At 52.8% G+C, this 11,137-nt stretch overlaps 1 protein-coding gene across 1 annotated transcript in view; it reads right to left on the reverse strand.

Moving 5' to 3' along the window:
- LOC307088947 (cysteine-rich secretory protein LCCL domain-containing 1-like) overlaps nt 1–11,137 on the reverse strand; it is a 15,635-nt gene continuing 4,498 nt past the window's right edge. The window contains 15 exon segments of the mRNA XM_079755026.1: nt 1–155; nt 1,416–1,549; nt 1,700–1,775; nt 1,925–1,997; nt 2,105–2,148; nt 2,268–2,398; nt 2,923–2,989; nt 3,705–3,765; nt 4,614–4,802; nt 5,608–5,708; nt 5,972–6,087; nt 6,463–6,595; nt 7,026–7,102; nt 7,104–7,138; nt 7,141–7,144. Of these exon segments, the coding sequence (XP_079611152.1) occupies nt 104–155; nt 1,416–1,549; nt 1,700–1,775; nt 1,925–1,997; nt 2,105–2,148; nt 2,268–2,398; nt 2,923–2,989; nt 3,705–3,765; nt 4,614–4,802; nt 5,608–5,708; nt 5,972–6,087; nt 6,463–6,595; nt 7,026–7,102; nt 7,104–7,138; nt 7,141–7,144 (1,293 nt within the window). The 3' untranslated portion in view covers nt 1–103.

Consider the following 11,137-nt stretch of genomic DNA (forward strand, 5'->3'; position numbering starts at 1 on the left):
CTCCTCATGCAACGATCACAAGTGTCTTTCTTTCTCTCCCTCACTCTTGCTTGAGAGTGAGGTCCCCCTTTCAGTGGGGAGCCCGAGGTAGGGGGGAGGGTCCTCAAATCACCGCAAACACCCGGAACGCGTTTCCTCCTGGGGGGTTCTGCAGACTGGGGGGGGGGGGGGGAGAGAAGAGGACAAGTTAAAAAAGAGAATTAGTCTCTGAGGGGAGGGGGGGTCGTCATGTGACTGTCCGGGCAGAACACCCGCATCGTAGATGCACGTGACTCTGATCTGCTTTCTTCCTCCGCTGATGTGTGGAGTGTGCATGCCCCCCCCCTCCCCATGTTCAGGTTGACGGGTGCGGGACGCCAGCAGATTGGACACTCCAGGAGGGAGATCCTTCTGGGGTTTGTTTAGATGTTTTATTTTTCATTACAGAAACACGACAGCTCTTTTCTGTGTCGGGGGGGGGGGGCACGGTGGGAGGTTATAGCAGGGGGTGGGGGGGGGTGACAGGCAGATGCAAACAAACACCGGAGCGTTGTCAAGACAAAGATAGATGTGGTGGGGAGTGACAAGGAGGGGAATGAAGAGGGGGGGAGAGGGAGGGATGGAGGGGGTGAATAGGTGAGGAAAAGAGGGAGCGAGAATGTCTGGATGTTTGCTTATTCTTGTGTGTGTGTGTGTTTTTGTGTGAGTGTCGGTGTTTGTGTGTGTGGGGGTATGTGTGAGTGTGTGTATACGTGCATGTATGTCTTCATGTGTGTGCATGTGTTTGCTTTACTGTGCACGTGCACTTGCACTTTTGTAGGTGTTTATAATGTCTTGTCCAACCAAAACAATGAACTAACCCCATAGTCAGTCCTTTTCACAAGGCACGGCCTGTAACTGCTCCTTTCTGTCTGTCTCTTTTTTTCTCTGTTTCTCTCAGTTTCTGTCAGTTTCTGACAGGTTCTGTCTTTTCTCTCTCTCAATTCAATTCAAAAAAGCTTTATTGGCATGACTATTGGTAATCCAAACAGTGTTGCCAAAGCATTACAGTATTACAAATATTACAATAATAACAATAGAGAGCGTCAGAACAATATGTACATATATCAACCTGTAACAATATAACATAACATACAGATATACATATGTATATATATGTATATCTCTATCTCCTATATATGTATGTATATCTCTCTCTCTCTCTCTCTCTCTCTCTCGCTCTCTCTATCTCTCTCTCTCTCTCTCTCTCTCTCTCGCTCTCTCTCTCTGTCTCTCGCTGTTTCTCTGTTTCTCTCTGTTTTCCTCTCTCTCTCTCTCTGTCCCCCATGTCTTTCTGTGTCTCTCTCTCTTTCCCTCCCAGAGGCTTAAGTCACCCCACTGCTGACTCACTCCAGCCAGCTGAGCTAGCAGAACAGTTTAGCCACACAGCGCCGTACCTCTCGGAGAAGATTCCGTTTTGGTACGAGGCGATGTACTGTTTCCTCTTGTCCACCGGCATCACGTCGATGTAGCCGCCCGCGCCGTTGCGGATCACGCCGGCGTGGACGGCCGTGCGACATATGCTTGACTTCTGCAACAGGGAGAGAGAGTGAGCGAGAGAACGAGAGAGAGGGAGAGAGAGAGAGAAAAGAGCAAGAGGGTTAGGGTCAGAGTTGTTTTACTAGTAGCAGTAAAACCTATGGGGGGAGAGAGAGAGAGAGAGAGAGAGAGAGAGACTCACATCTGAGTATATTCTGGTTCCGATAACTCTAGAGATGTGCGGATTCTCTTCCAGACAGTTCCTTGGACACCACAGTCTGAAAGCAGAGAGCAGAGATGCATATATTCATGAAGACATGGATTATGGATCAGATAATAAAGTGGGGGAGAGGGAGCATCTGAGATTGATAGAGAGAGAGAGAGAGAGAGAGAGAGAGAGAGAGAGAGAGAGAGAGATGGATCGTACCTGGGACAGTGCCTGGCAGGCTTTTGAAACGGACATAGTGTAGCTACCGTTGTCTCACATGTGATGCCTTTCACTGCGGGAAAGACACAGACTGTCGGTCAGAAACCATGACTCGATATTAACGGGCACAACATCCACAGTTCGGTGTCATATGAGCAATATACATCAGGATAGATTTACCCGTTACTCTGGCAACGACGAAGGCGTTAGCACTTTGGTATTTCCTGTGAGACCAAGAACACCATTAATCCAAAGGAGATGGAGAGTCCTTCCACACGTACCAGGTGTTTGCAATCTGTCAATCAAGATGGCCGCCCTTGGCCCCGCCCCCCCCGGGACTCACCCCAGCGATTGGACGCCGTTCTTGTTGGACTTGATGAAGAACTCCTTCCTGCCCTGCCTCGTGACGTCCAGCCAGCCGCCATCGTTGTCGATGACCCCGGCGTGAAGCCCCGCCCGGCACACGCTGGATTGCTGGAGGAATAATACATTCGTTTATTTTAATTGAATGCATTTATGATTTGGCAATGTCTAGTTTTACATGCGTTCATGAAAACATTCTTATATTAATGTCATATTATCAAATAATAAAAATTGTATGCTACATTACAGTGATGTAAATTTTTGGAGTAATAATACTTGAGAGTATTATTAGATTCCCATATTAACATATTCATGTATGATAACATCAATAACAATAAAATATAACATGATAATATGTTCAGGGTTCGGCCTAGCTCAGAGCGGGTTGACTTATAACCGGAAGGTTGCTAGCTCGATCCCCGGCTCCCCCTAGCTAGAGTGTCGAGGTGCCCCCTGAGCAAGGCACCTCACCCTAGGCTGTCGCCCTGCGTGGTTGACACCGCCGTCGGTGTGTGAATGTGTGTATGAACTGCTTTTATCCAAATCACTTTGGATAAAAGCGTCTGCTAAATACTCTTAATGTAAGCGTAATGTTATATAATGAAATGCTCATAATGCAACATGAGTGCACGTACCATTTCATAGTACACGGTCCCAACGATCTTCCCGGCTTCATCCAGGCACCCCGCTGGACACTCATACCTGTATCAATGAGAGGGGGCAAAGGTCATGACAGAGTGTGTGAACGTAGCCCGCCCTGGAGTCGATAACACGCTGTCCCCGTAGAGTCGATAACACACTGTCCCCGTAGAGTCGATAACACGCTGTCCCCGTAGAGTCGATAACACGCTGTCCCCGTAGAGTCGATAACACGCTGCTGTCCCCGTAGCCCTGGAGTCGATAACACACTGTCCCCGTAGAGTCGATAGCACGCTGTCCCCGTAGCCCTGGAGTCGATAACACACTGTACCTGTAGAGTCGATAACAAACTGTCCCTGTAGAGTCGATAACACGCTGTCCCCGTAGAGTCGATAACACGCTGTCCCCGTAGAGTCGATAACACGCTGTCCCCGTAGAGTCGATAACACGCTGTCCCCGTAGAGTCGATAACACGCTGTCCCCGTAGAGTCGATAACACGCTGTCCCCGTAGAGTTGATAACATGCTGTCCCCGTAGAGTCGATAACACGCTGTCCCCGTAGAGTTGATAACACACTGTCCCCGTAGAGTCGATAACACGCTGTCCGCGTAGCCCTGGATGATAACAAGCTGTCCCCGTAGCCCTGGATGATAACACGCTGTCCCCGTAGAGTCGATAACACGCTGTCCCCGTAGCCTGGATGATAACACGCTGTCCCCGTAGAACAGGCCGATGTCACAAAGAGCTGAACACTGAACATGTGCTTGCTGCTTGGTACCTGTTACACGTGGTTCCTTTACACTGGTCTCGGAGTTTGGTGTGGCAGTTCATGAGTTGAGCTGTAAAGGGACACAAAGGAACACACACACACACTGTTTGAATACGCCCATGGGGTCCACAGAAGGGGGGTCAAATTGAAGTGGGTTTGATTCCCGACGCCTACATCTAAGGAATATTGAGCAAGGCACTCTGGATGAAGAAGGTGTGGACTATACGACCGGATTGTAAATAGTGCATCGGTGAGCTGTTCTGGCTGGAGCCCCGACTTACAAGAAACATCTGCGGGTGAACTCCCAGGGAAACGGTGTCATGTGATCAGGTTTCAGCCAATGGGCTCAGGAATTTCTGGTGGTCAGCAGCGCTCGGAGTTCTGACTTAAGTTTGCACGCCGGGGCCACTTACACCGGGGAGAGGAAGTCATTTAGAAACCACAGCCAGACCTCCCCACCCATCCACCACCCCCCAACCAGATACACACACACGCGCATACGCACATGCACACACACAGCCACACACACACACACACACACACACAAACGCACACACACACACACACCTCGCCTGTCCTCACCTTATCCCTAAATCACTCTCAACCAACACAAAGCAAACAAGAGATCACGCTTAAATGAGACACCAGATACAAGGCCCCCACCCCCAACCAATGAGTCCTCCCGCCCACCCCGCTGCCGACACAAACACAGAAGGTACCCTGCTAGCCCCGCCCTGAAACCTGCCCCGACCAATCAGAGAGGGGGACGACAAAGGCGGCTGCAGAGCAAGACAATTCCCCGAAATGAAGGCGGGTGTGTAGGTTGTATTTACACACCAGTTGTGACACCAGATACAAAGCAGAACCCCAACACAGCGCTAACCCCGTCCCATTCAGCCAGAAACCAGAGCCGCTTACACATCTGTTGTGTGTTGACCACTTCGTTCCTCTGGAGGCCCTCGGTGGGGGCCCGCGTGGGGGCCCGCGTGGGGGCCGGCGGGCGGTCGGGCCGGGGGGCCCGGGCCCGGGGCCGCTGCGGTGCGCGCGGGGCCTCCGGCTCGATGAAGTTGTACTCCTCGGTCTCTTCTTGGGGAGCGCTGGAGTCGTCTTTAGAGCGAGGAGGAGGAGGAGGAGGGGGAGGAGGAGGGGGAGGAGGAGGAGGAGCGGGAGGGGGAGGAGGAGGAGGAGGAGGAGGAGGAGGGGGAGGGGGAGGGGAGGGGGAGGGGGAGGGGGAGGAGGAGGAGGAGGAGGAGGAGGGGGAGGGGGAGGAGGAGGAGGGGGAGGAGCGGGAGGGGGAGGAGGAGGAGGAGGGGCAGGGGGAGGGGAGGAGGAGGGGGAGGGGGAGGAGGAGGGGGAGGAGGAGGAGGAGGAGGGGGAGGGGGAGGAGGAGGAGGAGGGGGAGGAGGGGGAGGAGTAGGAGGAGGGGGAGGAGGAGGGGGAGGAGGAGGAGGAGGAGGGGGAGGAGGAGGAGGGAGAGGAGGGGGAGGAGGAGGGGGAGGAGGGGGAGGGGGAGGAGGTTAGGGGAGAGAGTGTTGATGGAGAGGGGGGGTTAAGACACACACAGGTAAACACACATTTACACACACACAGGACTATTTACACACTTATACACACACACACACACGCCAGACACACACACATGCAAACCCACTAATACGTGCTCATACACACACATGACTAAATACACACACAAATCACACACACACAAACGCACAGGTGGAAACACAAGCGTGCACACACTCACGTACACAGACATGCACATACACACACAGGTGCAAACACACACTCACGGCTATATACACGTACACACACACACACACACGCACAGGTGCAAGCACGCACATGCACCCTTGCACACACACACACACACACACACCAGGACACACGCACACACACCCAGACAGACACACACCTTTGTAACACTGGTTCTCCTTGCAGCCTCCTCCGTAGCTGGGGGGGCAAGCTGAGCAGGCGGAGCCGTGTTTGTAGGGGGCGTGGCCCCACCAGTTCCCCCTGGTCAGGGGACAACAGACAGGCAGGTCAGCGTGGACGACCGACCGATGGGTGAGACACAGAGCGGTCTGAGCGGAGCCCCGCACCCGCTGTGCTGACCTCGCTCCACCGGCGGTTATTTCACATCATCAAATAGCTCTTTGGTTAAACCGACTGAAGGTTAAAGGCAAACACAAACAAACGCAGCGCGCGCTTTGTCCTTTTATCTCGTCGCTGGTGCAGTGGGGCCTTGAGTGATGCCTCTTCCCGGCGAAGGCGCTTACTTCGGTGAATAGTTGCAGACGACGTAGACGGCCTTCGCCCAGATCTGCCCCCAGACGTTCATGTTGTAACACATATTGATGGCACAGCCGATACGACTGCTGGTGGCCCAGACCAGCTGGAACCAGAGGAGGAGAGAGGAGACACACGGTGGGAGTTCAGTAACACGACAACACACAGCGGACGCTGCAGGTCGGTTCTACGTGCATGTTTGTAGTTCCTGGCACTTAATATACACACTTAATGTACGCGTTAATTGTGTGTACTACGTCCTGGCACTTAACAAAAGTACTTAGCATGGTGTAGCGTCTTATCCTAGCTATCTTTGTTGTGTATTGCATATGGGAATGGGTAAACCTCGCAATTGTAAGTGCTTCACTTTACAATCCTCACTGTACCGTCAGCGATTTATTGTTGTTTCTCTTTCTTTCCCCCCCCCCCCCACCCCCCCCCATCCTTCATGATGAAATGGTACGGCCCGCGGGCTGGCTACCTGTGTGTAATGAGTGCAAACTGGGCCGGAGCATCTGAACGGACAGTAGGGGTTGCACTCCTGCGGGTAGGGGAAGGAGAAGTCCTTGACCTCGTTGTACCAGGCCTGGACGTGGAAGGTTGGCGGCTGGTACCTGAGACACAGGATCAGGTGCGGGATGACAGTCGGTCTGCACTTATCCAAGGCCGCTCATGTCCTTTGCTATTTTGCGGTTTTAAGGTTGAATCATATCTTGAAGATGCAATACGTTTAAAGACGCAATGCGCAGAACGGATAGGGAGCTCGAAAGATAAGCTATGCAATACTAATACGATACTATGCCTTACTATACTGAACCACTATAGCTCCTCTGCTAAGCTTTCTTATACTATACTATACTATGTTATACTATGCTATGTTATACTATGCTATACTATGTTATACTATACTAATACTATATACTATGCTTTACTATATTTCACAATGCTACACTATATCATGGCATACTGTGCTTGTTATAATATGTTATACCATGTAGCAGCACATGCATAGCAGGTATTTCAACATATTGACTGTGGCCTCACCTTCCCCAGTGGACCCCCAGGTTCTGTCCGATCTGGGGCAGCAGGCCTGCGGGGCCGTGCTCCCATAGACAGGTCTCAAGCCCACTCCTCCGCAGAATGCTCCAGCTCAGTGCCCACACCTGGAGAGGAGAGGGGGGGGGGGGAGGGGGGGGAGGGGGAGGGGGGGGGAGGAGAGGGGAGGAGAGGGGAGGGGTGGGGAGGGGAGGAGAGGGGGGAGGAGAGGGGAGGGGAGGAGAGGAGAGGGGGGAGAGGAGGGGAGGAGAGGGGAGGAGAGGGGAGGGGTGGGGAGGGGAGGAGAGAGGGGGGAGGAGGAGGGAAGGGGAGGAGAGGGGAGAGGAGGGGAGGAGAGGGGGGGGAAGGGAGGGGGAGGAGAGGGGAGGAGAGGAGAGGGGGGGAGGGGGGGGAGGGGAGGAGAGGGGGGAGGAGAGGGGGGGGAGAGGAGGGGGGAGGAGAGGGGGGGAGGGGGGAGGGGAGAGGAGGGGAGGAGACAAAAGTTAATACAGAGTTCAAACAATTGTCTGAAAAACATCGACATAAACAAAACAAAAACACCAGCACCAGTACAAAGCTGTTCTAAAACACTCTCTGACAGATCACCCTGCACTTCTCAGAGACCCGCAGATGCAGTGGTGTTCTGAAGTCATTGTGAATGGGTGCGTGCGCACTTATTATGCGTGCACGTGCATGCGTGTGCTTGCGTGTGTTTGTGTTGTCGTTCATGTTTCTGATTGCTCCTCAGCTGGTCCATGCTGTACTGCCCCCCCCTCTTCCCAACAGATTGTGGGTTCTTTCTGAGCATGCAGAAGTGCAGGCTGTGTTTTGCTTAAGTAATGCCTCCCACATGGCCCTGCCAGAGCCTCTGGGCCGGGTGGCAGCTCCTTGTTTTGGTTTACCAGGCTGTGGCGTGCTGCTGGACATCTGCCCCCACACTCCCAGATACCGCTCCACCGCCGAAGGTTTGCTGGGAATGCAAAGACTGTCCTTGCTTCCCCGCTGACCTACATTCTGGCTATTTTTATGGCGCAAAAAAAAATGAAAAAAAGATGAAGAAGAAGAATAAAGAAGGGAAGAGAGAGAGAGAGAGAGAGGAGAAAATAGCTGGAACAACATCAGCTGTGATTCTGCAGGAGGTTTCCTTAATTACACTGCTTCCCTTTACCCTTGAATCGCGGTAGTTGTCTGAGTGTGTCCGTGTGTCTGTGCGTGCGTGCGTGTGTGTTTGTGTGCGTGTCTATGCCCGTGCAGTGTGTGTGCACATCAGACGTCAGAATGCCAGTGTGTGGGGCTGGGGGGGGGGGGGCTGTCAAGATGTGTTCATATTCAACACATACCAACCCTGGAAGTCAAGGCTTATGCTCGCTGAAATCCAATATATCACGCACACTCACGCACACACACACACACACACACACACACACACACACACACACACACACACACGCACACAACACCTCTGGGCCTCCACTTCCTCCTTCCCCCCCCACCCCAATCCTCCGGCACTCTCTTAAACCCAACTGCTGCTCCCTGCATTAGTCCTAAGAAACACACACACACACACACACACACACGCACACATTGCCTAGCAGCAGGAAGTCTGGTAGTTCTCGAAGCAGGTTCCTCCGATCCTTTCCGGGGGGTTCTGTAGCCGGTGGAACGGACATGTTTGTCTGTAGTCTGTTCTGTGGAACTGATTGGCCAAGGACTTGTTGGCGTTTATTGTGGCGCATTATTGCCATTTGGCGTTTGTGTGCGTGTGTGTGTGTGAGTGTGAATGTGTTTTCATGTGTCGGTGCGTGCGTGTGTGTGTGTGCACGTGTCTGCTACATGCAAGTGTGTGCGGATGTGTGTGCGTGCGTGCCTCCTGCGTGTGTGTGTGTTTGCGTGTGCAGCTCTGAAACACAGTTGCTTTTGCAGCTGGACTGAGACATTGTAAAATCGCACACGAACCACAGTGACCTGCGATATCTCTGTTCCAAAACAAAGCCGATAAAGACGATCTCCCTTAAAACATTGCATCGGAAAAGGTCTGTAAAATGGAATCCTAAGTGGCTCTGAGCCACATCCAACGTGCCGGGCCAGAAAATGGACTTTGCTGCAATGACGAACAGATAAACACTCGGAGAAAGATGGCCAGGGGCCGGGGTGTGGGGATGGAGGGCTGTAGAGATGACAGACTCGTCCGAGGGGGAGGTTTCCAGCCGATCGGCAGAGCGCTTGAGACACGCCTTCAATTAAAATCCCGATCTCAGACCGAGTCATTTTCTCCATCGATTCTCCTGACGGGTAGCCTTGCACCAAAATAATAATCAATGTGTTTACACTGATAAGCAGACTGAAACACATTACAGATGAGTTGTGGTAATTGCTATAAGATCCGTGAACTCGCGGCGCGTTGGGCAATTTCGTGCTTGGAACATCGGCGCCTCAGAAGGTCAGGAGACCACGACTGGCTGCTAATAAACGATGATAACAACTCCACAACAGGGTGTCCACACTCACCAGTCATTCAGACGTACCACTGGTGGAACCAGGGAGACGGTCAGGTAAAGTTTGTGCGGCTACAGGATGGGGGTCATCCTCTCTGGGTAGAACAGCGTGAATCGTCCCCTGGACGTGACGGACGCCAGAGTTGGACAGCACTGGTTAGCCTGGGTCATCCTCGCTCGGCGTTGCCTGCTACATGGCAAGCTGCTTTCGCTCGGCCAGTGTGAGTTTTTTCTTCTTTCTCAGGGTCGGGGGGGTCACATTGCCCTCCAGCATGCTCCGAGCTGGACCCCCCCCCCCCCCCCCTCCCTCCTCTCATAAAGCAGAAACACCTTTCGTTGGTCGGTCTTTCAGCGCTTTGCACTCTCCTTCGTTTATTTCCCCTAACACTTCATTTGCGGGCCGTAAAAAGCCAACCCGCTCACCCGACCGAGGCCCCCACACACACCCACCGCGTTACTCCCACCCCCCCATCCAGGGGAAGGGGAGGAGGGGGCCAGTACGGGAGGGTTAGACACCAACTGACACCGGTTGAATTCCCAGGTGACGATGTGAAAAAGGTAAAGTGAGAGAAGAGAGAGAGAGAAACGTCAATGTGTGAACAAATAAGAGATTAAAAAACACATGTCGATAGAATACGTACTATACTGGTCATGGAGGACCTGCCTATGTCTGTGTCAATGGTTACTTCTATATGCGGCTGTTGAAGTACACGTGCCCACCCTGGACCACCGGCGCTGTTCTCATGGCAACGGGATAGTATTCATCGTTCTTTTCATATTTCATGCATTCTGGGCAATGGTGAATTCACACGTCAAAATCTGTCCTAGAAATGACGCCATAGAAACATGACAAAACACACACACACTCCATCATCCTCCATCACCGCTGTCATCATCCGTTTGCCTTCAAACGTTCTGACACTCGTGTGTGTCTCTCGGGCAGGGTCAGTACCTGACTGAGAGGGCCCCCCCCCCCCCTCTGCCCCACCCTGCCTCCTGGAATATATACGGTCAGGCTGATCATAGGGAATGTAACACGATTACGATATACACCGCAGCGCGCCGGTGGGTTCAGAATCCCTTTGAGAAGGAGCCGGCTGCGGTCGGTAACAACCCCCCCCCCCCCCCCCCCCCCCCCCGGTCCGCTGGTATCAGAGAGTCAAACTGTGATTCATTGTGTTCTCGCTGTTAATCAAAGTACAATAACAAAAGAGCCTCAGGGCTGGATAAGGCGATATCTCAATCTCACGATGCTGCGATACCGCTCAAATACAATAAACAATCAACCATCACTCCTGATTTACGGCCCGGGCCCCCAGCGCCCTCCAGAAGCCCGCTAACAGCCCCCTGGTGCTGGGAAGGCAGCTCAATGGATCACAGAGTCTCACTGCTCATCATCAGGATCCAGGGAGCAGAATGGAGCCAGAGCCAGGGGGATAAGTGCGTGCGTGTGTGTGTGTGTGCGTGTGTGTGTGTGTGTGTGTGTGTGTGTGTGAGAGACAGAGAGAGAGAGAGAACGTAAGATATACACACTCTGTGTGTGTGCCTGTGTGTGTGTGTGTGTGTGTGTGTGTGTGTGTGTGTGTGTGTGTGTGTGTGTGTGTATGAGAGACAGAGAGAGAGAGA

The sequence above is a fragment of the Pollachius pollachius genome, assembly GCF_949987615.1.
Source record: "Pollachius pollachius genome assembly, chromosome: 17".
Lineage (NCBI taxonomy): Eukaryota > Metazoa > Chordata > Actinopteri > Gadiformes > Gadidae > Pollachius > Pollachius pollachius.